The sequence below is a fragment of the Scleropages formosus genome, chromosome 23 (assembly GCF_900964775.1).
Source record: "Scleropages formosus chromosome 23, fSclFor1.1, whole genome shotgun sequence".
Lineage (NCBI taxonomy): Eukaryota > Metazoa > Chordata > Actinopteri > Osteoglossiformes > Osteoglossidae > Scleropages > Scleropages formosus.
Window position 1 is genome coordinate 636,251 of NC_041828.1, and position 26,607 is coordinate 662,857.

At 52.2% G+C, this 26,607-nt stretch overlaps 2 protein-coding genes and 1 long non-coding RNA gene across 4 annotated transcripts; 2 read left to right on the forward strand and 1 right to left on the reverse strand.

Annotated features, from left to right (window-relative positions):
* The first annotated feature begins 33 nt into the window (after positions 1-33).
* LOC108931863 (uncharacterized) lies at positions 34-4,006 on the forward strand. The gene is made up of 3 exons (XR_001965945.2): positions 34-314; positions 819-851; positions 1,026-4,006. It is a non-coding gene; the product is annotated as an uncharacterized LOC108931863 (long non-coding RNA).
* A 5,529-nt stretch (positions 4,007-9,535) lies between these two features.
* On the reverse strand, positions 9,536-16,225 carry fkbp9 (FKBP prolyl isomerase 9). 2 transcript variants are annotated; one of them, XM_029248338.1, is made up of 10 exons: positions 15,922-16,225; positions 15,363-15,508; positions 13,983-14,172; positions 13,733-13,878; positions 13,386-13,575; positions 13,107-13,252; positions 12,772-12,958; positions 12,538-12,683; positions 11,559-11,722; positions 9,536-11,421 (listed from the first exon to the last, which is right to left on the reverse strand). In XM_029248338.1, exons 1-10 carry the CDS (start codon positions 16,119-16,121, stop codon positions 11,242-11,244), a joined length of 1,695 nt encoding a protein of 564 aa, XP_029104171.1. In that variant the 5' UTR covers positions 16,122-16,225; the 3' UTR covers positions 9,536-11,241. The 2 variants fall into 2 exon arrangements, with proteins under 2 accessions (XP_029104171.1, XP_018603431.1); XM_018747915.1 differs by having other exon boundaries at positions 15,800-16,004.
* Positions 16,226-16,274: 49 nt separating this feature from the next.
* crtap (cartilage associated protein) lies at positions 16,275-24,842 on the forward strand. Its single transcript, XM_029248339.1, has 7 exons — positions 16,275-17,331; positions 17,773-17,922; positions 18,440-18,611; positions 22,742-22,870; positions 22,964-23,109; positions 23,898-23,981; positions 24,488-24,842. The coding sequence occupies exons 1-7, from the start codon at positions 16,849-16,851 to the stop codon at positions 24,533-24,535; spliced, it is 1,212 nt and encodes a 403-aa protein (XP_029104172.1). The 5' UTR covers positions 16,275-16,848; the 3' UTR covers positions 24,536-24,842.
* The last annotated feature ends 1,765 nt before the right edge of the window (positions 24,843-26,607 follow it).

Sequence of the window (26,607 nt, forward strand, 5' to 3'; positions counted from 1 at the left end):
TTTTTGTTCTTGTCTATTGTGCTAACATGCAGGTATACGCTGGGAGGCTGTCATTGGCATGGTTGCCAGACTGGGGTGTAAACACAGCATGACACCTGTTCAGTCTGTTACCTGGGAGCTGAATGGAACACAGATAGTTTATAAGGACAAGGCACAACAAAAAATTATGGAAGGATACGATTTGAAAGAATCCGAAGGAAACGTGTACCTGATCATCAAGAACGTAAAGGAGAGTAATGCTGGGAATTACGTGTGCAGCGTTTTTCAAGTTGAAGGCGGATTTGAACAAGTACATGGGAAACTGCATGTGAAAGGTAACACCCTTTAACATAGGTGATATGTTTTTGGGGTCCACTCTTTTCCCACTGGCTGCCTCACTGCGTGATGTCATGTGTCCTGCAGTAGACCTTTGAGCCACACTTGGCTAGTGACTTACATGCGCTTGACACCTTTACAGTGCAACTTGTAAGGTTGGAGGAACGTTCCCTTGTTTTACTGAACTGTACAAAAACACATTCTTTACAAGGTGTACATTTAAATATTCCAAATACCTTCTAATTTTATTGTGGCATATGAAGTACAATAACAGGCACAGAAATGTAATACTGTTGTTCCTACTACTCAAAAACTGAAGATGAATGTAGTGACAGTGTTAATTCTGCTGAAGGGTACCACTTTTCTTGTGTACAAATCCTGTTTGTAAGTGTCAGCAAAAAAACACAATGTGTCAGTAGATCCATGTGTCAAACATGTTCACCTTGTACTAATCCACTTGTCCTGCATAGCTTTGACTTTAAATATTTTTTTTTCTTCTCTAGCTTTCAGTACCATGATACAAAGCTCATTAGCAGGTGAGTTTTAAATCTTAATTTGAGTAATTGTAAAGGAGAAGGATACTGGGAAGGAAGTCGTCTTGGACCAAAGTGTTAGCTTAGTTGTTGTTGTTATAAATAACAAGTACTGTTTCTTAAAGGAAGGAAACAGGAGTAGTACTGCTCAATGCCCACAATTTTTATCTCTTGCAGTGATCTTATCAGGACTGCTTCTTCACATGGTTCTCCTGCATCTTTAGATACACTTGCCATGTCCCGCTGACAGTGCATTGGATGGGCGGGCAGTGGTACGGTCCACAGCAAACATTAAGATGTCTGGCTAGCCTTCTTAATTTCTCTCTCTCTCTCTCTCTCTCTCACTCCCACACACACAGTTTTGTGCATTGTCATTGACTGTTATGGTTGATAATATTCAGGGCCATAGCTAGGGAGTTCTGGACCCCCTGAAAAAATATTGATGTGGGGCCCCCACCACCCTGCGCCCATATTGTATACAGTATGGAGGCCCACATCTACGGTGCCATAGGGACCCTCTAACTCATCTTTGGAATGGGGTTGCGGGTCAGATGACGCGAAAGTCAAATCTGTTGGTGCAGAACATATTTTAAAAGTTTAGCATAGTCGATTTACTTGTAACATAACATGGTAATGATGTTAACACTTTTATTTCAAAAGTTAAATGTTTGTTTTGATGTAATATTTATACAATGACATTAAGTCATTAATAACTTCTTATGAAACATAGTTTAAAGTCCTCAAGCAATTATTCAAGACAAACTAATAAAATAAAAGACAAGAAATTAATAAAATAGTGAAATGAATTAAAGTACCAACAATATGTCTTTCCAGTCAGCCTGGTGTCTGACAGCTGAAGTAAAGATTCAGAAATTGATAAGAATTGAGTCAAATGGAAAATAAAACCACTTAAATTACTCATTGCCTTCATTTTTGATGAAGATAACGTTACCGCAGAATATATTATTTAAATAAAGCTAATAAATGTATCCATCCAAGAGAAGCGAGTTGTATTTGCGTTTTCTTGACAGTATTGTTATGGTGCATATCCAGTTTTTCCGCATTATAAAAACCAACTTTATTTACATAATAGTGCAGAAAGGTGGGGACTTTGTATATCGTTCGGTGAGCGTGCCAGGGGCATGGAAAGGAGCAGCGGGCAGCTCTTATTAGGTGTCCTGTTCTCACGAAAGTGTAAAATAAGACGGAGAAATTATCTGCTCACAGCATCCCGTCTCATTGACATCCCTACAGTGCACTTACCTGTCTTCCTAAAGAAGGTCTTTATAGACGGATCCAGCAGTTCTCCTGGCCTCCTCCTTCTTTTCATTACTTTTCTGGTACCCAGATTTATGTCTCTCCCCCCCCCCCGACATTTTCAATCACCCAGTCTGCTGTTCTCCCACTGTAGCTTCACCTCTAACTTTAACTCTTCTCAGATCAGCCTCGACTCTCGATTGGTGATGTTCACTAGCTGGGGTGGGACTTACCATTTTATTGGGTCCCTCTGCTGTTTGTCACTGACTAAGCTGAACTAATTAACCATCGGACTGAATCATTTTTAGGGAGAGGAGATATTTGGAAAACTTCTTTCACAAAATTGCATGTTTTTGTGGTTTTCATTAAACTCTCAGCCATACAAGCTGAAGCTGTATAGTGGGGCCCCTATAATTGTCATCAACTTTCACCCCACTAGCAATGGCCCTGATAATATTTACACATAAGTCTGCAAGTGAGCTCAAGAAATGGCAAACTAGCTTGCAGATTAGCTTGCTTACAGTGAATGGGTTTCATTTTCTTCTCATAAAAACATTCCCATTAGGGGTGAACCATAGTGGCTTTGATGGTTTTCATCAAAGCTGTAATATACAGTAAATTACATTTATATGTATATAAAACCTTTTTCAAAACATGTAGATAAGTATCTGTTTCTGGTACATTTTCACAGAATGTGTGCATACTCTTGTCATTCGTGCCGTTGTTGAGAAAGAGTGCTGTGTAACACTAACAGTAAATTGAATGGCATGTCCAGACAGGGAAAAGTGTTAAGGCTTTATGAGAAGCTGTACTGCTAAGGGAATGTCCCACTGCATGTACAGAATGTTAATGGATGTGTTTTTAATGGTGTACAAAAGAGCCATTAGGCGCAGGATCCTGTGCAGTTTATCACAAGACACTTGGGTTCCTGGCTTCACTGACGGTGCAGTTGATGGAACCACGGCACATGTCAGCAGGCCGAGAGCATGTAGGTTTTAGAGCCGCCTCGTGTTTCCAGGTTCTACCTCCAGCGTTGAAATGCGGCTCTCGACACTATAAAAGTGCCTCGGCCCACGTGCTCAGACTTGTGGTTTCACACCCCCTTGAACGTTTAACGCCACAAGTTACTTCAGCATGTTACTTGAGAATCAGAAAGAGGTAACGGAGCTTTTAGCGCCTTTACTGTCCAGCCAAGACTAGTTTCAGTTGCTTTTGCTTCTGAAGCATCACTGGCCATGTTCAGGCTTCTCCCATTTCAAGTTTGTCACTTTAGCCTTAGCTCTCCCCCCTCTGCTGAGTGCAAGGAGACGTTGGATGATCAAGCCACAGTGTGATTCCCCTAAACTTCTCTGAGCAACTTCCTCCATGGCCTCTGCTTGTATGTCCTTGAATAGGACACACTGCTCACTTTTGATTTCATACCTTTACAAAAATGATTTCCAACGTCCCAAAAGTCAAGGGGGTCAGTGCTTCAGAAGTACTACCATCCTATGACAACTTTTTTCAAGCTTAATGTTTGTCATATTTATTTTAAAATTTCTGCATAAAGTTAAAAATTCTAACGTGGATATAAGACCATCTCAACCTTACACCAGTCGGTGCAGTATTACCCTGATTCAATGGTTACCCTGTTCTCTTGCTTGCCAGTGGTTGCCACTTGAGTTCAGGATAATTTTTTTTTTTGCTTTGTTTTTCCCGTTTCACTTTTGTACTGTAGCAGTTGCATTTTAACTCAGTTAAACTTTTTGTTTCAATGGCACATTTAATTATATGTAGCTGCAATACAAGCTTAACCACTTACAGTATAATGTATTGTATTTCAGCTTGCTACTGCTGACTCCCATTTTTAATGTCATTTCATAAATGTATCTAATAAAACTCAAATCTTAGAGCAGCGTGACACGTGGCAGTTTGTCCTGTTTTTTTTTTCTCCTCGGGGAAAGTGATTTAAGCAGCTCTGCTCCGGGAACTTCATACCATTAACGTCCACAAGGAGCTTTTCAGGAAGGCCTCCTTCAGCAACGTATTTTACGTCTGGCACTCTGCTTGCCAGGATATTAAAAGACGAAGTAATAAAAGCCGTGCTGGAATGTGCACTTGGTGGAAAATACCGTAATTTTGCTAATAACCTGGAGTATTTTGCAGTGTGAACATGTACTGAAAACTCAGCAAATTAAAACCCGTAGGCTTCCGTGGTTGGTGCCAACTGACTGGGAGTTTTGTACTTCTGGATTAAAGCGCGTCTCATCTCGAGTCTCCGCGCCGGTTCCGCGACATCCCGACCGCCTCTCATTAAAACTCAGTTCAGCGAGCCGACCTGTAATGTGAAAGTAACGGCACAAGTGGAAAACACAGCGGGGGCACCACCTATCGGGGGCACCCGCTACGACCTCCGACCCCGTTCCCGCCCATAAATACACCCTCGTGAAACACTCCATTCCACATCTAACCTTTACAAGATGTCGCAGCTCCCTGATGATGCTTCTAACAGGAGAAGCTAAACGTTGGAACCAATGTCCCACACGAGGTGGTTTAACCCAGAAGTACAAAACTCCCAGTCACCAAATTCCCAAAAATTAAGGTACACAGTGAAAAGAGACACAACACATGCCGGCGTAGTCATTTAGGGTTATAGGATATTACAGCTGAAACGAATGGAGAAAAGAGAAAATCTCAGTTTTGTTTTGATTTCGCTGAGAAAGTTACATGCAAGGGAAATATCCTGAGGAGTTTCTCAAGAATCAGCATGTTGAGCTCCTCTCCGAATCATGTTGGCTATTAAATAAAAACGTTTGCGCTCGTCCGTCGAACCCCTCACATGTGCGCACGTGGAAGAGCAGAAGATGGACACGCTCCTCGGGACGCTCAAACCCGATGATGAATTTGTCCACTTCCTCGCTGGAGTGTGGAAGGGGCAGCTCCGCAGAGGCCTCTTTCCAGGGCTGAGCCTTTGTGCTTACCGCTGCCCCCTGTAGAGAACACGCACCCCCTGGGGCCGGGGTTCGCACTGCTCCCGCTCGTCCCGGAGATCATCTGGATGGCTGGGAAGGGAGTGGATGTCAAATGCACGTGCTGCTCGCTCTCGCTCTCTCGCACACACACACGATCATTGCTATTTCAGACGGCTTTATGGAAAAGTTACCTGCAGTTTTGACTCAAATGTCTTTGAAGTTCATAATAATGTTTTTTTTTTTTTACTTTGTTTTTCCCTATAATTTTTGAACTGCAGCTGTTACATTTCAACTAGTTTTTGTTTCAGTGGGACCTTTAATTTACACACTTCGGCACGCATACAAAATACAGGCAATTTAGAATCACCAGTTCATCTCTTTGGAGCCTTTGGACTGTGGGAGGAAACAGGAGCACTCCAAGGAGACTGACATAGCCAAAAGATTCAAACTACACACAGACTGACCAGACTCCAAACTTACAAGTATACAGCACTACCCGCTGCGCCGCTGTGTCGTCCTCTTTGCCTTTAGTCACAGAGTGTTACTTTGTAACGCAAAGGGCTCCTTTCTCCCAGCAGCCATCGGGCCCTAGAGCGACTCGTCACGCTGCCGGGGGGCGGTGGGGGTCGATGGGGGTCGATGACCTCTCAATGAGCGAGGGACACTGAGCTGCTGTGTGTCCCAGCACAGCCTGCACCGCTCAACCTTCGCTCATCGTCTCACTCACACGCTCCTGTCCTACATTTCCGCACGTTTTTCACACAACTGTTTGTGTGCCTGCTCGGCTACGTGTGTGCGCGTGTGTGTTTTGCACACAAGTGCCGTACGTGCGCATGTCGCACCGACGCTGCCACGAGTGCGTTTCCCTCCGGCGTTACTAAAGTTTCATTCCGAAAAAAGACCTGAAGGGAAAAGCACAGAAAAACTCTTGAGAAAAATGCACCAATCAGCCGCTTTTAATGGCTCCTTGTTTAATTCAGTCCTTTTCAAACGTTCAGCTGCATTTCGACTCGACCGTCGCCGTGCGGCAACCATCGTGGTAAAGGATGGTAAGTGAAAATTTTGTGTTCGCTTTGCCCATGCTGCTGAAGTTACTGAACCAGATCGCCGAGATCCTTGGCAGTCAGGAACTCCTTCCCCTGCTGCAGGTGCCGCAACTGTACGGAACGTTGTCCCGGCCACACACACACACACACAATAGGAGAGCGGGCCATGTGTGGGCTGTGTCGCTCGGAGCAGTTGCCAGGGAAACGGGAGCACTCTTCCACTGCTTCGCTCCCGCACGCACTTAATTGTCCGGTGCGCCGCCGAGGCAGAGGACACGGGGTGTGCGTTTGCATTCCGCGCCGCGCTCAGCAGCATCGCCTCCCTGGAACGCACCGGGACCTTACCCGGACGCCCCGCTTCCTGTCGTGGCGACGGCGGCGCGGTCGTCCCTCCGGTCCTCCATCGGCTGTGGTGCGGCGCTTCCTGTCGACGGGGGCGTGCAGACTGGGAGTTTGCGGCGGAACGGCGCCACCGAAGCAGTTCACACACACGCGCGCACACTCACAGTGTAGAAGTACCGGGAGCGAGCGCCAGGGGTGTGTGCAGGGGACGTGGTCGGTGCGGGCGAGGCACAGGTAGAAGGTGGGTCGTTTCAAGCGGCGGCAGTCGACTACGGCCTCCACGCCTGCTGGGGGTTAGTTGGACACGACCGGCATTTTTTTTTTTAATTGGACGCGGCGGCAGGAGATGTGGCGCTTGGTGATGGATGGGCCCGGCCTGCTGTCCCAGAGCCAGAACTTGGCTCAGAGAGAGAGAGAGAGCTGGTGCGTGTGGGTGTGTGTGTCTTAGGGGCTCGACGACAGGCCAGCGCGGACTCCGAACATCGCAGGCGCTGAAAAGAGAACAAGCCGAACAGCGAGATGCGAGGGTTGAACACACCTTGTGCTTGTGGAGAACCAGAGTAACAGCGATGTGGAGTAAACAGGTTCGTCCTGAAAGAGGAGTCAAGTCCAGACAGGCTGAGCTCACTGTGCTGTGTCCACCCCCCCCACGCCAAAACCCCCAGAACACACCTATCAGCCTGCTTTTTTCACCTGTTTGACTCAACAACTTCTGCAGCAGCACTCGGTCAGTGTGCTCTAGGTGCGAACAGATCCGCGGAGTGACCGCATCCCACCCTGGACCGTAACCCTAAGCCACAGGAAGGATCCCACCGCGGTGGGGTGCGGTGGAGTGGGGGGGTGCACTTTTTTGCTTCGACTTGCCGTGTTCCGTGGGGGGGGTTTGCAGGAGCAAAAAGGAATTTTTTGGTGCCGCCGCCAGTGCGGTGCGCTCAGCAGGTGAGCGGTTCTGGGCCCCAGCGCCTCGCATTCCACCCCGACGCTCTCGAATCCGGGGCTTTGCCAGGGCACGCCTCCGAGACGCCGGAGCCGCGAACAGCAGGCCGCGGCCCTCGGCGGAGAAGCGAGTCCCTACCTGTCGTCGCGTGGCGTCCGGGGGCGTCGGAGACTCCGCCCCTTCGCCAGGTGTCTGCTGCAGGGCCGCAGCTGCGGAGGGAAGGACCGCGATGGCGGGAAGTGCCGTCACGACGCCCGCGAGCTGCGGCCTGCCTGCCAAAGGCGGAGCTGTTAACCGTTACGACCCCTCGGCGCCCGGTCGCCCTTCGCCTCAAACGCACCGCGGCGGCTCGGCAGGAACCGGGTGCCGCGAAGCAGCGGCAGACGCCACGGAGCCGCAGCCTGGGGTCACGCGACACACTCTGCGTTTGTTTGTCGAGGGCAGGAGGAGAGCGATGCACACGGGGTTATCAAACGGAGCAATCGGGGAACAGGAAGCGGCTCGGAACGCACCCCCACCCATCTTTCCTTATTCTCTCGTTAGGAAGTAAACACACGAAACAGTGTGCGCAGGGAACATAGCAGTGTGTGCGAGTGTGTGTGAGTGAGCGAGAGAGAAGACGGCGACACGCCAGGCTGCTGCACACAATGTCCTCACACTGCGGTTGCAAATCACACATGCAACACATCCACAGCGTTCGGGACGCCGTGCAGAGGAGGGACGGGGAGCAAGTTGCTCAAACCCCCCCCCAACGCCCCCTGCTGGCCAGTCCTCCTTTACTCCGTCCGCGCGCCGCCAAATCGCCCCTTACGGTCGGACCGGGAGAAACACCGACACGAGGGCCGGATGAGGAGAGGAGCAGGACGGGTCGCGGCCCAGAGCCCCGCGTGACCCGGGGGACAAACTGACCCGCAGGTGCTCGCACGCACGCGCACACACACGTGGTTCTCGTACATCTCCACGGAGCCGTACCGGAGCAGATGGCCGCAGTTCTGGGAACGAGAGCCACGCGCGAGGCCCGTGAGAGGAAGCGGTCCAGTCCGGGAGGAAGTGGTGCCACAAAGAGGGGGAACGAGCTCAGATGAAGCAGAACTCGAAACGTCCTGCTACCGGAGAGGCTCTAACGCTAACGGTACCGAGTGAAGAAGACCGCAGGGGGCGGTTCCGAACGGTGACGGAGCGTCACGATCCTGCAGGGGGGGGGAGCAGGAAGGCGGTGCTTCCCCTCAACGCAAGGACCCCCGCGTGTTCCTCAGTGCCACTGCAGGGGTCACGCATCTTCTGCACGGTGTCCAGCAGAACGCACGAACGCACGCACAAGCACAAGCACAAGCACAGGGTTGCCGACCGTCCCGGATAATACGGGATCGTTCTGTATTTAAAGGATAAGAGTTGAGCTCTGTATTGAAACCATTCGGAACGCCGTTTGTCCCCTATTTTAACCTTTCGCACCCAGAGACGTTTAAAAGTATTTCATACGTAAACTTTGCGGTTCGCATAAAAGCGTTAAAAGATTAGGAAACAAATTGCAAAAATGTACGCGAAACAGAGCCGTGTTGCGCGCGTGACTCCGACCGTCGCCACGTTACGTGGATGCCACGTTTGACGGCAGGGGGATCGGGGGGCCAAGGGGACCGCGAGAGGGTCACGGCAGGTAGCTACAACTAGGTGGCTAGATGTCATCTCGGCTACTAATAGCGCAGCTCGTAAACGACAACGATGAGGGACTGCAGAATAAAAAGAAGCGATGGAGAGCGCGTTGACGGCGACCTGTGGCCTTTGCGGGAGAGGCTACGCGGAGAGCGTGTTCTCCGTAATGGAAAACAAGCGCAGCGACTCAGGAACAGATGCTCTGTCGAGTTCACGAAAAGAAGCGAGCTGCTTGCGACCGTGAACGTCGATAAACCACGTAGGGAATTTGACTCAAGCGGACTTCAGGAGGGAGAAATTGTTGCTGCTGCGAGAAGCGAGAAGAAGTCAAATGCTCATGGAAAAAATAAGGAGGCCCGAAGCAGAAGGAAAGTGAAGGACTTCCTCCGTCGAACCAGTCAGAACACGGCACTTTTGTTTGCGCTGCTCCTCCTGCTGCACAGGAACGATTGGAAATGACTCAAAACGGAAAGAGCTGTGAGCGAAACGAACAGACGGCGGCGGTAAGGGCAATATTTTATTAACAAGATGATGATGATGATGATGGGAGGGAGCGAAGAGCGCCCCCACATGGCTCACAGTACAGCCCGTTGGTGTGGAGCAGAACCAGGAGCGCGAGTGGTCAGCGTGGTCAGCGACACTTACACCGCTCTGTACGTAGAACCGCGGCCCTGTGGTAAATGAGACTCCTCACAGTCACTCGTTACTCGGTGAAACCGCTCGGCCGCCGTTAAGCAACCTGCCGTTAATCGAGTCCTTCTAACGAACCGACCAAAGAGGCGTTTACTTGTTAAATGGCACGATTTGGGGGCCCTCCTCGTGCTAACAGCTAGCTGAGCGCTAACCCCGACTCGGGCCCCCACCTTCGCCCGCCCTCACGCACGCCCGCTGTCCACGTTCACGACGCCGTCCTCCCTGGAGCCTCGAGATGTGTTCGCTGCTCCAGCTGCCTGTACTCTACTTTTACTACAGCAACTTAGCAGTTTGCTACAGAAGTAACATTGAAAACAAGTATTTTCTAAACGTCCAAATACATGACTCCATCGGTCTTGTGAACAACATGGTCTTCACCTTAATGTGGGACATGAACTTCTGGAGCTATTTGTACTGCTGGTTTAGTAAGATTTTGTAAGATCAATGCAATGACAGATTCTAGACAAGCCTCGAGATGATCCCAGATGGTCCGAGATGATCCAGGATTGTCCGAGATGATGCAGACTGAGCCTTCAATTAATACTGCACCTGTGGACCATAAACTCCGAGTACCGCGTTTCCTCTGCATTAAGTCAAATTTGCACATGGTAACTGGAGCAGCTCACATCCTTCCTTTACTGGTCAGGATTCGTTGTAAACCGGAGAAAACACAGCGGAGGATGTGACACAGTTTCCGTGCAGCTGACAGCATGGTGCCTAGAGCTGCTGCCTTTCAATCCTAAGGTTGCAGGTTTGAATCTCGCCTAGTGCCTGATCAAGACAAAATTGCTCCAGTAAAATTACGCAGCCGTATAAACGGGTGAATAATTCTCGGTTGCTCTATGTGGTATGTAGAGCAGCGCCGGGTGTCCTGATGGTGATGCGACGTGTGCTGTTTCTCGAGGGAGGAAGTGGCCTCTTACACACAGGGTGCCCTGTGAAGGAAGATGCGAGACGCGAGACGCTCGCCGGCCCAGCACAGACAAGGGTTCGAATACCTCTCCCACATCAGGCTTGGATCCCGCTAAGGTGGGGGGCAGGGAGGGCGACCGAGCCGAGAGCTGGCGAGTCCTTGTGGGTAACTTGCGAGACGTGTTCAGTGGGACTCCGTCCAATGGCTGCGACACCGAACGAAGCACCGCCGTGAGCGAAAGGACAGTCCCTTCATTTTTGGATGTCGTGCGTGTTGTTATTCTAAGCAAACAGCCAGAAAGCAGGACGTGGGGTCAAATGGCTGATGTTCTGCACAAGAGGGACGTTGCGTGTGGACTGCAACACCCTCCTCCATCCCCCACCCCAAAGAGGAGCACTCGTGTTCTGTCGTGTGCCCAGGCTCTCAATTCCTAAACGTTACACTCTTAGAGGGCTACATCGATACATTAAACAGAACTCTTCACTGAGGTCAGTATTGTTCTCGAGTTTTTTTTCCCACGTAAATAAAATAGACACAATATGTCTTCCAGCACAATTGTAAAAAAAAAAACTAAGAAAGAAGGGAAGAGGTTTGTGCTCCAGGATCACAGTTCGTCGTGCGCCGGAGATTCGTCCGCCTTCAGCTTAAATTCCTCCGCTGTGATCTTGCCGTTGCCATCGCGGTCCTGGTTGGCGAACATGTTCTCGATGAGGCGATGGGGCTCGAACCCGGGGGCCAGGCGACCCTTGCCCTCGCTAACCTGCCGCAGGATGTAGTCGGTGAACTGCAGGCAAGGAAGGTGTGATGGGTCAGCAGGTTGCACCTCATGAGAAAGCTGCTGAGGTCCCTAGACTTAACGAAGCCGAGGGGCCAGTAACGGTGGTTAAGGCACCGCTGGGGGCCGTGATGTCGAAAACCTACCTCAGCGGAGTCCACCTGAGTGTCCTTGTTCTTGTCCATGTCATCGAAGAGGTCAGGGGTCACTTCACTGTTCCATACAAACATGTATCCCTCTGGAAGGCCCTCCTCCATGTCCAGCATTTCGACATCAAACACTAATACTGCGCTTCCTGGTACTTCGCCAGCTGCATACACGCACACGCGCACACACACAGTGAGGCACTGATAATCACAGTAAATCAACTGTACAAATAACCCCAGCATGCACCGTTCCACATAACAGTCAACAACGGGTGGCAGAGCAGTTAGGCCTGTTGCCCTGCAATTGAAGGACCTGTTTAGGAATCCTCACTCCTGCTATAACACCTTAATCAAGGTACTCAGGATGAATGGATACAGTAAAAATTACCCAGCTGTGCAAACAGGCACCATAAATGTAAACGTACAGTTCTGTGAAAAGTATTTGTCCCTTTTTCAATTACATATGGAAAAAACTAATACAGCATCCCAGAGTTATGGTTAGGATTAAATGCAAATGTAGGATTAGGGTTACACTTCTAGCAGCCATTAACCACGCTGGTGGCAGAGTCATGCTGTGGGGCTGTTTCGCTGCTACAGGACCTGGGCACACTGCTATCGCTGAAGGAACCACGATGTCCTCTGCGTATGACAAAACTCTGAAGGAGGAAGTGAAGGCATCAATTCGCGAGTTAAAGCCGAAGCGCAGCCGGGTCACGTGGCAAGAGAGCAGTCCCAAACGCAGGCGCACGTCAACGTGAGGCCCAGTCAAAGTTCCGAGCTAAATCCGAATCGAGACCTGAACAAGGCTGTTCATGCTCAAAAATGTGCCAAGGTGCTGAGCTGCGGCAGTTCTACGTGGGGAAGAGCTCCAAGCAGGTAGTGATCAAGACAGACGTCGAAAAAAACCGAGAGCACAGGAAAGGGAACAAAAACCCCGTTTGTGTGTCCTACATGTGTGGAAGCGCTGTGCGATGCTCACCTACTCCTCTCTCGCCATAGCCCAGGTGGGGAGGGATGACCAGTCTGCGCTTCTCGCCCACACACATGTCCTGGAGGCCCATCTCCATGCCCATCACCACCTGACCTGTGCCCAGAACCACATCGTAGGTCTTCCCGTAGTGCAGCCTGTGAGGACGAGCTCAGTTAAACACACTCACGCAGGCGAAACCCGCTCGCCCCCCACCCCAGGCCGGCATGGGCGGGGCCTACGCACGAGGAGTGCAGCGACGTGCCGTCCAGCAGGCTCACGTTGTAGTGGTACTTGACAAAGTCCCCCTTCTTGCTGCGCGGCTCACACGTCTCAGGCCTGAAGCTGCTCGTGATCTGCACCACGTCCGACGGGTTGTGGAAGTCCACCACGTAGACGTCGAATACGAGGACGGCCGAGCCGGGGATCTTTCCTGAGAGTGTCCCCACACGGCACAGCATGACAAGTACATCTGATGACCGCGGTACTTCCACAGAATGCCTGTGGAGCGCAGGCTCATGGTGTCTCAGGTGGCTTCGCATGCGCTCGCACCGCGAATGAGAGGCGTGCCGCTCTCGTACCTGTGCCCTCTTCCCCGTAGGCCAGGTGAGGTGGGATGATGACTCTCCTCCTCTCCCCGACGCAGACACCCACAAGACCCTCGTCCATGCCCGAGATTACGTAGCCTTTCCCAATGTAGGTGTCGTATGTGCTGTTCCGGGAGTAGCTGGGAAAGAGACGCGCATCGGACACACACCGCAAGGCTATTGGGCTCGAATCTCAGAGGTGGGGCATGACGTTCCCAACTGCACTGGCTAAATGGCAAACAGGGAACAGAAATAAGGGCGGAACCAGGTTACCTGGAGTCAAAGAAGGTGCCGTCCAGCAGGGTGCCATTGTAGTGGTACCTCATGAAGTCACCTGCCTTGCTCTTACGAGGGCAGTTCTCCGGAACCTGCAGCTTCTCCACGGCGATGCCGTCCTTGGGGTTATGGAGGTCCAGGAGAACCACATCGAACACCAGGGAGGCTTGGCCCGGGATGTCACTGCCTGGGGCAGGTGGATGTAGGGAGTTCATTGTGCGTGCGTGTGTGCATGTGCGTGGCTGTGGGCGAGCGCGTGTGTCTGTGCCGGGCCTCCTGAGCTAGTTTCCTAGTTGCATTGCGAGCAGGAAAAGATCCTCCCCATCTGATCCCAGTGCACTCACCGTCTCCGTTCTCGCCGTAGCCCAGGAACGGCGGCACCGTGATGATGCGTTTCTCCCCCACACACATTCCCAGCAGCCCTTGGTCCATGCCGGCGATGAGCCAGCCGGTGCCCACGTACGTATCGTAGGTGCGGAGCCGGGTGCGACTGGGGGGTTTGGGAATGAGAGTGAGGTGGTGGGGGTGAGGTCATACCTCAAAACAAACACACACACACACACACACACACACACACGGGGAAGTCGGCCGTACCTGGAGTCGAACAGGGTGCCGTCCATCAGGGTGCCGTTGTAGTGGTAGCGCACAAAGTCGGACACCTGCACCTTGCGGCTGCACGCCTCCGGCTTAGAGTAGGTCTTCACCTGGACCGTGTCCTCGGGGTTCCAGATGTCCAACAGCAGGATGTCGAAATGCAGGATGGCGTCTGGCGGGATGATGTCACCTGGAGGTACAGAGGGGCCGGCCGGCATCACTAGTCTGGCGTGGATCGTCGGGGGTGCTGCACCGTTTCCACGGTTACTTTTCTGCAGCATGATGGCGTGGGACGAAGCGGGTCAATGCGCGACTCCCGATGGTCCAGAAATGCATGCAGCGCCACGGTGAGGAGATCGACGGGCGAAGGTTCGACGCCTCCTTGAATCCGGAGCGGCCGCCCTTTCGGCTGTGCTCGTTCTGCCCGTGCGCTGCCCTCCTTGCCTCTGTCTGCCAGCCTGAACACACCCTGTCTGGGCCCTCATTACACACCCACACACAGGGTTTGGCTTACTTTCGCTTCCCAAATCCCACAAGGCAGCTGCCCTCAGGGGACCTGCTGCGAAATGAATACGTGGCGATACGAGTGCCTGATACTCCAAGTTTACGACTGCCAGCGAGTGAGTGAAGAGATGCGGATGACGAGCGAGAGAAGTCCTAGAGGAAAAGAGCCTCCTCAACGGTGCATCTCCATCCTCCCCTGGGTAGCGGAACCGCGTCTAGAAGCCCTACGTCTCTACGAACCCAGCACCGACTCCTCTGTGGCCTCCCACGTTTTGTTTTTCTGCGGTGTAAACGTCATGCCGAGGAGGAGCGCGACTCCACGCACATCGCACCCCCCTAACCCCAAAGGACACTGCTATTGACATCACTTTGATTTTTGCTCAAATTATTTTCCATGTGATTATAGGGGGCGCGGTGGCGCAGTGGGTTGGACCACAGTCCTGCTCTCCGGTGGGTCTGGGGTTCGAGTCCCGCTTGGGGTGCCTTGCGGCGGACTGGCATCCCGTCCTGGGTGTGTCCCCTCCCCCTCCGGCCTTACGCCCTGTGTTGCCGGGTTGGGCTCCGGTTCCCCGTGACCCCATATGGGACAAGCGGTTCTGAAAATGTGTGTGTGTGTATTTTCCACGTCATACGAGCACAAAGATGTTTGATGTGTAGATCAATCGACTTAGGGCTCGGTACCCCAATCAGGGTTATCGCAGCAGGAGGTAGGATTTGAACGTGAGCCCTCTGGGTCTGGAGGGGGCAGCTCACACACACCCCCCAAGCCTAACCCACGTGTCACGTTACCTCCCGACACCGGGCCACGCCGGCCTCTTTCCCGTCAGCTCTGCCTTCGCCCCGCCGCCCAGCGCCGCATCCCGTTTGCTGCCTCACCGTATCCGTCTTTGCCGTAGGCCAGGTGGGGGGGGACCTTCACGGCGCGCCGCTCGTTGACGCACATGCCCAGCAGGGCTCTGTCCATGCCGGCGATGAGCTGCCCCCGGCCCACGAACGCGTTGTACGTGGAGCCGCGTTTGTAGCTGCGGGACGAGAGGGCGCGACGGAAGAGCGCTGTCAGCGGCGCGCACAAAACACACGCGTATTACTGACACGCACACTTCTTGTCGCAGGAAGAACCGCTTTGGACCAAAGTGAATACGGTGCATCACTTTATTACATGATTTCACAGTGTGCGGTGCAGTGCCGCTGTATGGAAAATACTGTTGGATTCAAGCGAAAACTGTATTGTATATATATATATTGCTCCTGCTGAGATGTGGAAAAGGGACACCTGTGACCTGGCCTGCTGCAGAACCCGTGGCCACACCCACCACCATTCGAGCGAGAAGATCGATCCTCCTGCGCGTCTGTCTCCTCTCGGTGACCCCGGCGGCGCCACGAGGACGGACGCCGTGCACGTCATCACGGAGCGGGAGCGGGAAACGGCTCTCACCTGGAGTCAAAGGCCGTGCCGTCCGGGAACGCGCCCCGGTAGTGGTAGCGCACGAAGTCGCCCTTCTTCACGGCCCGCTCGCAGCGCTCGGGAACGGCGCTCCTCTCGATCACCACCACGTCCTCGAGCGGCACCGGGGGCGCGCTGCACGCCGCGCACGTGACGAGGAGCGCGAGACACGCGGCCCCGTGCACGCCCATGTTTTCTCGCACCCCGGCCACCACCGCCGGTCCTGGATGGCGACTCGACTGTCTGCGTGAATGAACGGTTCTCCTCCCAGGTCCCCCCGGGGCTCCCAGCGCCGCCTCCCCCCCTCCTCCTCCTCCTCCTCCCTGTCCCGCGACCACGTAAGCAGCAGCAGCAGCAGCAGCGGCGGCTCGCGAGGCCGGGACTCTCGCGCGCATCGCCCGTACCCCTGGCCCGGGCCTCGGGCTGAGCGACCGGCTCCTGGAGCGCGCAGCGAGCGCCGATGTGTCCCGTTCGAAAGTACGGAGAAGGAGTGGCGTCCGCTTCTACGCGGAATTTACTTCGTTTTTACTGCGCGGGGACGCGGACCGGTAACGAGGGGGGGAGCAGGAGCAGGGGCAGGGACTCCCCTCATACGTGGCACCTCTCGCCCGCGCACACGGTGAAACGCTGCTGTGTTTACGAACCACTCGGACACACGGGCTGACACACACACATATATATATATATATATATATATATATATATATAGAGAGAGAAAAAACACAGAAAAGGTGCAAAACCGCCCTTTTGAAGAGTCTAACGCTTCCATCACGCAGCTCGGCTGCTGGACCGAGGAGCGCACCCCCCCCTTTCCGTCTCCTCGCGCTGGGGGCGGGGCGAGGCGAGCGGTTCTTTGGGACGACTGTGTCTCTGGCGGGTGGAGGGTGTCACTGTTCCCCCGCCGGACCCGCAGCAGACATGGCGGCTCTCGGCACCCTCCTCCCGCTCGCCGTCGCCGTCGTCCTCGCGCTCCGCTATCCGGCCGCGGGCCAGTTCGAGAAGTACAGCTTCCGGAGCTTCCCGCGCCACGAGCTCATGCCGCTCGACTCGGCGTACCGGCACGCGCTCGACCAGTACACGGGCGAGAAGTGGCAGGAGAGCGCCGAGTACCTGGAGATGAGCCTGCGGATCCACCGGCTGCTCCGCGACAGCGAGGCCTTCTGCCACCTCAACTGCAGCGCGGCCCGCGTGCACGGCGAGGAGGAGCAGCTCGCGGACGAGCAGCGCTTCGCCGCGTTCCCGGAGCTGCGCGCCTTCGCCAACGTGGCGCGGCGCGCGCAGTGCCTGAGGAGGTGCAAGCGCGGGCTTCCCGCCTTCCGACAGACGATGCCGCAGCGCGAGACGCTCGACGAGTTCGCGAGGAGGGAGCCCTACAAGTACCTGCAATTCGCCTACTACAAGGTGAGCGAGCGAGCGAGCGAGCGGATGGCGCGCGGGCAGACCGGCCTTCTTCTTCTGTCGCTCGCGGTCACTCACTGTCTGTGTCTGAGGCGATAATGATGGAAACGGCTCCGGGCTCCGAGGAGAGGAAAACGAGAAAAAAAAGGGGGGAGAACAAAAATAAATAAACCCCCAACACAGGACTGACAGGAGCAGGAAAGTCCGCTGCTGGACTGCGGTACATAACGCGCCGGTGAGCTGGGGGGACGGACTGACGGAGTGGTTGCGAGCGAGTGAGTGAGAGTGAGAGCAGAGCGGGACGTGGCGGAGTCCGCAGCGGGTCCGTTGCGGCTGGTAAAGCGGTCGCCGAGCGACAGACAGACTCCGGGTGGATAGAGAGATCCCGGTGCGAGGCCCCCTGCTGCTAACAGAGCCCTTTCTCTTTCTCTCCCTCCCTCCCAGTCCAACAACGTGGCCAAGGCCGTGTCGGCCGCGCACACCTTCCTGCTGAAACACCCGGACGACGAGATGATGAAGAGGAACATGGAGTACTACCGGAGTCTGCCGGGGGCCGAGGAGCATCTCCGCGACCTGGAGAGCAAGTCCTACGAGGTCAGAGCTCCGGCAAGGTCGAGGAGCGGGTGGTGGAGCGGGGAGTCGGAGTAATTGGCGCAAACGGCAAAGTCCTGGAGTCAAAATGCAGCCCTGAAAACGAACGCTGACTGAAATTGTAAGGCTCCGAGAACACGGCCACTGAGCGGTAGCATACGGTCGTCGGTTGGTGTGTTTAATTCACAGAATCTGTGTTGCGCTACTTTTCGCCGCTCCTCACTTCACCCGAAATGTGAAGACTGTGCCGCGAGTTTGCATCGGGAACACAAGTGGCCCTCAGAGTTAGGGGCATAAAAGCCCTCCTCGGCCGCAGTGCTTTGAGGGATTTTGAAATTCCGCCCTCGGCGCAACGTCGGCTGCCTGTCGGGGGTCACGTTCTCTGGGGGACGGCTCTGCAGAAAAGAGCATCGCCCGGCGTACTCTGTACTGTGTTCTGGGCTGAGGAGGGTGCTGTGATGGGGTGGGGCACCAGGTGGGGGCGCTCTGTGTGCCACCGTGTCGTTCTCCTTCCCAACAGACGCTGTTTGTCAGGGCCGTGCGGGCCTACAACGGGGAGAACTACCGCACGTCGGTGTCTGACATGGAGCTGGCCCTGCGCGACTTTCTCAAGGTGTACGACGAATGTGTGGCGGCAGCTGAGGGCTCCAGGGAAATCCATGACTTCAAGGACTTTTATCCCTCCATAGCAGGTAGGCGAGGAGGTTCAGCTCTGTGGTTTGTGTTGTTGTCGTGACCTTATGTTAAGTGGCTGGTGGAAAGCCTTCACCACAGTTTTTGTTTCTCTTAAAAAAAGAGGGATACAGTTGGCCGCCTACTTATTTGCTTTCTTGTAACTCAAACTGTAGCCAGACGTGACCCTGAGCTGACCGGTGGCTCATCGTGAATTCCGCACTCATGCAATGTCTGCTGGTGAAACAGTGGTTCAGGATTAAGTGACTTTCCTTCAAGAATTGTGTGTCTGTAATCTATGTTCTATAACCTGAAATAGTTTTGTTTCCTCTGGGTTGTGTCGCTTTGAGAAAAGTGTCTCGTAGATAATAAAGCGTAACGGTCAGCGACCCAGACAGCTCTGCGGCAGTGGCTCTATTCGTAGCCCAGTGTACATGGGGGGGGGGAAAGTGGCACAGAGCTAGGCGTGTGTGTTTGCACTTATCTGTGGCTCATCAATCTTTTTACCCCACACATCACACAAAACACATTAATACCCAATAAAAAAGCTTTAATTATTTTATAAAAAAAATCTACAAAGCAGTTTAAGTTGTGGTGGTTACCATGAAGCAGAGACAACTGTGTTTCAGCTTAGAGCTTGAAATTTTATGTGAACATGCACAACAGTTCGGAAGTGACACTTCACTGATGACTACAAAGTGGTACGTGTAGAAGCCGCAGGATCATCTGCAGGTTGTTCGCCTTCTGTTAGCTTCTTCTCCACTCTTACTAAAAATGCAAGACAGCGCTTACTGTTAGCGGTTGCCGTCTGGTCACCTTTTGGCGCGTTATTTGAACTGGTATTCTAGCTTGTTTTATAAGAATGAACACCTCTTCTCAAACTCCATATCAGAGAAAACCTTGTTACTCAAAACCGCAAAAGGGACAAGTCCACATGAGCATCTTGCCATTATGACGTCCACAGTCCCAGTGACAACCTGAACCAGGAACATGGCGCCGGCGCGAGGCAACGTGTTGATTGCTTCTCCTCGCAGACTTGTTAGTGTATATTATTTTGTTTGTGTCACTGTCCTTCCAGCCAATTTATTCTCTTATTACTTATGACCGCCAAACACTTCTGCAAATAGGTGAAACAGTGCGATTAGACGCAATTCTTAGCATTAGAGAGCTAACTCCCTATCTTCGCTCTGCCGCGAACAACATCATGACTGCGCCTCACCTGAGACCATGCAGAAGACGCGATCTCGGAAACGGGGCCGCGGACTTACGGAACTGCTGTGTTTTCTGCTTTACGGCAACGTGGCTCACCGCCAGCATACCAGACCACGCGGTCCAGCCCGAGGGCTTCTCAATTTACCATGCAGATCGGACTGATTCAACGGGGAAAAAGAGAGGAGGGGGCGTATGCGTTCTTATTAACAACGCATGGTGCACGAATGTGGAAGTGATTGCGCAGAACTGCACTCCGGACCTTGAATACCTCCTGATCAAATGCCGACCGTTCTACCTGCCCAGGGAGTTCTCGGCTGTGCTCGTGGCCGCAGTTTACATCCCACCCCAAGGGAACACGCACAGCGCTCTGAACGAACTGTACCACGTCGTCACTAAGTACGAGAACAAGCACCCAGATGGATTGTTCGTTATCTCTGGGGACTTTAACCTAGCCGACTGCAGGAACGTGTACCCCAAGTACCATCGGCACATCTCCTGCCCCACCAGAGGCTCACACACCCTTGACCACTGCTACACTTCACACAAAGGTGCGTACCGCTCCGTGCTGCGTCCACACCCTGGGCGGTCGGATCACGCCTCGATTCTGCTGCTCCCGGTCTACAAGCAGAAACTGAAGCGAGAGTAACATGTGACGCGCACTGTACAGCGCTGGACACCAGAAGCGGAGGAGAGGCTCCAGGACTGCTTTGACTACGTAGACCGGGACATGTTCAGAAACTCATCCTCCAATCTGGACGAGTATGCCACAGTGATCACGGACTTCATCGGGTTCTGTGTAAATGTCTGCATACCACATAAAACAGTCCGCTTATTCCCCAACCAAAAACCATGGATTACCTCCGAAATAAGATCCGCACGTGTTTCAGTCTGGAGACACAGACGCGTACAAGAAGAGCAAGTACGAGCTCCACAAAGCCATCGCCAGCGCGAAACAGGAATACAGCACGGCGGTGGAATCACAGTTTAACTGCACTCAAGATGCATGTAGGCTGTGGCAGGGAATCCAAACATTAATGGATTATAAACCACAAAGGCGGTCATCGACAGGTGCTGCTGCGTCTCTCCCATACGAACTGAATGCGTTTTATGGCTGCTTCGAGTTTGAGAACAAAGACCCCCCACTGCGCATCCTCACAGTACACGATAACGCCAGTTTCACAGTCTCTATGGCACAGGTGAGAAGAACTTTTAGCTGAGTCAACGTCTGCAAAGCTGCTGGACTGGATGGAATTTCAGGGCGAGTTTTAAAAACATGCGGTGAGCAACTGGCTACTGTCTTCACGGACATATTTAACACCACCTTAAAAAGCTCAACTGTACCCACTTGTTTCAAAAACACCACCATCATCCCCATTCCTAAGAAGAACAAAGTGAGCTGCCTTAATGACTATTGCCCAGTGGTACTGACCCCCATTGCAGTGAAATGCTTTGAGAGGCTGGTGCTAGGACACATCAAGGACACCATCCCAGACGCTCCGGAACCACTGCGGTTTGCCTACCGCCACAACAGATCCACTGAAGACGCAATATCACACACACTTCACACCATTCTGTCTCACCTGGATAATAAAAACTGCTATGCAAGGCTATTGTTTGTAGACTATAGCTCAGTATTTAACAGTGTCATCCCAACCAAGCTGATCCAGAAACTACTAGGGCTGGGACCGAGTGCCGCATTGTGCAATTGCAAAATCCTGGATTTCCTCACCAACGGACCCCAGCATGTGCGGATTGGCAGTAATACCTCCTCCCCACTGATCCTCAACACCGGCACTCCACAGGGAAGCGTCCCGAGTCCAGTGCTATACTCCTTATTCGCACATGATTGTGTGGCCAGTCACAGCTCCAACACAATCATAAAGTTTGCTGGTGATCAGACCCAGAATGGTGGTATCGTCAACAACGATGAGACGGCCTACAGAGAGGAGGTGAGGCTCCTGGCAGAGTGGTGCCGGGACAACAACCTGTCTCTAAATGTCAGTAAAACTATCGGCATCATCGGCACGCAACTACCAGCAGTCGAGGACACCTATGCCACACGCTGCCTCAGAAAGACGATGCGCATCATGAGAGATCATAGTCACCCCGCACGGGCACTTTTCTCTTTCCTATTCGAACTGCTATTTCCTACTCGTCCCTTTATTTGAACCCGCACAGCTAGGTACAGGAACAGCTTTTACCCCACTGCTGTAAGAGTATACAACACTAACCAATGTGCCACCTTTCGTAACCAGAGTTGGGCTGCTCCACCCAAGCGCATTGGTAAATTACACTGTAACTTCAAGCATTCTCATTCTCTCGTTCTGAGTTCTCTGACTGTTACTATTATTGTTACTATTGTTACCATTATTTATTGTTATTGCTGTCACTGCTGCTATTATTTACTTTCATTGACAGTTTTGTTTCATTGTTTTGTTTTGTGCAGTATTCCTCTTGTCCTTGCCCATAGTCTGTGGAGAAGCATTCAGGAAGATTTTCATGATACATGTATGTGGTACTTGTATCTATGATAAACTTGCACTTGAACCACTGCATATGTTGCTCCCAAACTTATGATGAAATTGGCCCTGGAAGTCCGTTCAAAACGGGGGGTGCAGTGGCGCAGCGGGTTGGACCGGGTCCTGCTCTCTGGTGGGTTTGAGGTTCGAGTCCTGCTTGGGACGTCCTGCTCGTGACAGACTGGTGTCCTGTCCTCGGTGTGTCCCCTGCCCCTTCAGCATTGCACCCAGTGTTGCCGGGTTAGGCTCCGGCTCGCTGCAACCCCGCTTGAGATGAGCGGCTTCAGACAGCCCTGTCCTATTCAAAACCTTTTTTTCATAGCTGCATATTGATAAAGCAGCGCAGTACACGGACTTTCCAAAGGGTCACGTTCACTTCAGGCTCATGACTGTGTTTCTTTGCTTTCTCTTCCCTGCAGACCATTACGCAGAGATCCTGGAGCACAAGGTCCACTGTGAGAGTGACCTCACACCCGTCGTCGGGGGCTTCGTCGTCGAGAAGTTTGTTGCCACCATGTACCACTATCTGCAGTTTGCCTACTACAAGTGTGAGTGTGAAGCGTAACAAGTGTTTGCAGTGTCCTTACAACTGGCATTAAAGAGAGACCTATGCCCAGGTAACTGTCCTTGCTATACCACAGTAAACGACCTGAAGAATGCCGTGCCCTGCGCAGTTAGCTACATGCTCTTTGATGCCAGTGACGAGGTCATGAAGAACAATGTGGCCTACTACCGCTTTCACAAGGACAAATTTGATCTTACTGAGGAAGACTTCCTGCCCCGACCGGTAAGTTTCCCATGTGTCCTTGCACCTGTGGGTATTGGGCATTGCTCTTGGAGTTGTTTGAAGCAGAGTTTTACGGACAAACATATCTTGAAAAAACACGTTGGCTCAGTTCCACACCGTGTACTCTTCTAGAATTTTTTTTTTTTTTTTTTTTTTTTTTTTTTCCGTGCCCATTGCAACATGTCCTGTCCTTTGTTCTCCTGCGCGTTCCTTTTCCTTCATGTAGCTCGGAGCCCTGCGTGGACACGGGTGCCTTGGCTCCCTGTTGTAGACATGTTGCTATCATTTAAGTCTGCAACTACAGGGCAGTGCTCTGTATATAACTAAAAATTAACAAGAATATTTTACACCTATGCATTTACTTTTCCTCCTTGCTGATATGTTCCAATAATGGTAAAGCGTGAAGTATACTTTGGCGCTGGACTACCTTTATGAACAATACCTCAGTGTACATAATATGGTGACCATGTGGGAGGCAAAGTGTCATGTAGTGGTTAGATCCACTGCCTTTGGATCTGAAGGTCTTAAATCTTAAATCTCGCCTTCTGCTGTAGTACCCTTGAGCAAGGTACTTACCTTAAGTTACTCCAGGAAAAAAAATACTCAGCTGTATAAGTACTGTAGGTGGCTTAACATTGTAAGTCACTTGGGAGAAAGGTGTGAGCTGAATGAACAAATGTGAATGAGAAAGCAGTGCAATGGGCCCTGTTTACAAGTTGCCTCAAGTACACCTCGGTGTGTATTCTTTCACGTCACCACTGTTCTGTGTGACACTCGGGTGTTGACAGGAAGCTGTCCGGTACTTCAACGTGACGACCATACAGCAAGAAATGCTGAAATTCGCCGAGCAGCATCTGCGAGGAGATGAAGAGGTAGGTGTCCCTTACAGCACCCCCTGGTGGTTTGGAGGACAGTTTTCTGACAGTCTACTGCTCTTCAGTAGATGTTTCCAGTGTTTCCTCACAGTAGGCCTGGTGCTGCTTGATATTCATTATCAGCACTGGGGCCTTGATTCTGCCCTTAGTTTCCTTTCGTTCTGGTGAGCTTGTCTAAACATGGTTTTCAGTTCACGTTTCCACATTTAATGGTAAACATGTTAACTGTGAGGTTGGAAGTTCATCTGTAAATTCCTACACTATGGAATATGAGGCTCCATCCAGAGCTCCACAGCACATGGTGATGATATGATGAAGATTCATCTGTTCATTGGTCTAGCAGTGCACTGGACATGTGGAACCAAGGTACCGTAACCCCTGATTGTCTGGGGGGGTCTCTGGGGGTGTGGCAGTCGAAGGGCAGAGCCATGGCCAGGTGTGACGTGGGTAACACTACAGTGGGGGTGTGGTATGAAACCCATCTCTCTCTCTCTCTCTCTCAGGCCGAGGTGCTGGAGGTGTTGGACGAGTTGCTGGAAGAGAGAAGTTGATTGAACCCTCTTTCCCTCTCTCAAAACACACACACATGGCCTTCTAACAGTGCCCCTCATTTCTAAAGGGCATCTCAGGCACCCACGTGGTATTTATTTTGAGCCAAAATATTCCATTTTTGTGAGCCTTTGTAGCTTGAGCACCTGTTGATCAGGCCTGAAACGGCACCACATGATTGGTTCCCGTTTGTCACACCTGTTCACCTGCTGAAGTCCACACCTCTTTCTTGTGCCTGCAGCTCATGGACCACTGGTCATATGAGTCCAACACTAACACTTTTTAAAATAAAATATTTTTTGGTGTTTTTATATGACTCTGCACAGGAGGTCATTCATCTGTGTGTGTGTGTGGGTTCAGAGGTGCAAGAGCTGCTCTCGTGTCTCTTCAGCTGTTGCTGCACAAAGATTAACCATCGAAGGGGATCTGGACGAGCCCTGTACCTCTGCTGGAGAGCTGTGTGTTTCCCAGGTATTTGCTTGCACACAGAGGGTGCCACACTGCTGGTATCAATGTGATGAAGTAGTTTTTACTACGTTTACCGTGATTTCATGTTGACCCCTAAATTAGCAGCTGGCTCTGATTGGACCCGTCCTGCAGTGACGTTCTGGCACCGCAGCCTTTACTTAGCATCAGCTGTGAAAAACGTGCTACTTTTCAGTCAGTGCACCTGAGTAAGATGGCGGAGCAGAGCAACCAGGACTCTGGTTTGTGTGTGAACTGATCTCCTTTGCTGACATGAAGGTGACACACTTCCTAACCCTGTCGCTATGGCGTCGCGACTGATACGTGCAGACAAATGGTTTGCCCACAGTGTCCAGCAAATAGCGGAGGCACGGAACTGGGTGTGTGTGCAGGACTCCTCCGAGTCGACCGTTTGCTTCAACGTCCAACAAGCCAAACGGTGCTGAGATGAAAGAACCAGATGTTTCCAGGGAGACTCCGGGCTCTCAGACAGGTGCTGCACTGTCCTCGGCGATACTTGGAGAGACGGTCCGACTGACACATGGGTGTCAACTTGCTGTCTGGAGAGCTCAGAATGTCCTGGTTTTCTCCAGCTTTCTGTCCGTCGTCAACACAGCAACTTTGTCTGACGTTCAGCCTGGGACACGCGGTGTGGCCTGTAGCTGCAGTGGTTTCTCTGCCCTTACTTCAATCTTAGGGACAAAGCTGCTGAGGGTATAAATAGATGGTGACAGGAATGGAGTTGGACCACTTGGGGATGTTTTGGGACTGGACCCAATGTACAAATGGCCTTCCCGGAGCCCTCTGGCTGAGCACAAGCAAGAATGCAGGAGATGCTCCAGGTTCCTCAGGGCTCCTTGCTCCTCCTGCTCGATGTGCTTCAGGAGCACAGGCTGTTTATTGAAGCGAAGAGCGCATCCCCAGTGTGCTGTCAGGGTGACGCCCATCTGCCTTGAAAAATGGGCTGTGTCCTCAGTCTGTGGGCAGCTACCACAGGGTGGCGCTGTGGACATTTGTCTGCAAACAAGTGTATCACCTGAATAGAGGATCAAACCCATCATCTTCTGTTGGACAGGTGTCACTGTGATTGTAATGCAGCCACTATAACGTTTTAAGTGTAAAGGGCCCAGGTTTGAATCCCACCTCCTGCTGCAGGACCCTCAATTGAGGTATGTGGCCTGAATCAGTGCAGAACAAATGTGTGCTTCGTTCAGCTCCTTTGTAGAGCCAGTGAAGTTGTACAGAAAAGCAAACATTGTGCTTATTTTCAGAATGACCCTGCTCTACAAGTGAGGTACCCCACTGCGGTAAATACAGCATTGCTGTAAGGAAAGGAATGGCTGAGAGTAAAGGGACGGTGGAGGTGTTTCAGTACAATGGCAACGCAGCGGTGGCCTTCGCGCCTCCTCTTGTTTCCCAAAGTGTGTGGCGCAGGAGCAGCAGCTTGGGAACGGTGGGGGGCGGTGAGTTGCAGGTTGGCCCGTTCGAACCCGAGTGCCTGGCCCCTCCACAGCAGCACGAGTGCAGCCGGGGAAAACATTTGCTCCTTTAATAACATTTGAATGGAGTCCGGGTGCCATTTGTCACAGAGCGGTGCGGAAAAAGGGTG

Bases quoted from the DNA above. Each gene is read 5' to 3' on its own strand.
- fkbp9 (XM_029248338.1), bottom strand. From the start codon at position 16,121: ATGGGCGTGCACGGGGCCGCGTGTCTCGCGCTCCTCGTCACGTGCGCG. The intron at 14,173-15,362 runs GTGAGGCAGCAA...CTGTACCTCCAG, and splicing joins CTACGGCAAAGACGGATACG to GTGACATCATCCCGCCAGAC. The intron at 12,959-13,106 runs GTACGAGAGCGG...GGACACTCTCAG, and splicing joins CTACGGGGAAGAGGGCACAG to GAAAGATCCCCGGCTCGGCC.
- crtap (XM_029248339.1), top strand. From the start codon at position 16,849: ATGGCGGCTCTCGGCACCCTCCTCCCGCTCGCCGTCGCCGTCGTCCTC. The intron at 22,871-22,963 runs GTGAGTGTGAAG...GCTATACCACAG, and splicing joins GCAGTTTGCCTACTACAAGT to TAAACGACCTGAAGAATGCC. The intron at 23,110-23,897 runs GTAAGTTTCCCA...GGGTGTTGACAG, and splicing joins AAGACTTCCTGCCCCGACCG to GAAGCTGTCCGGTACTTCAA.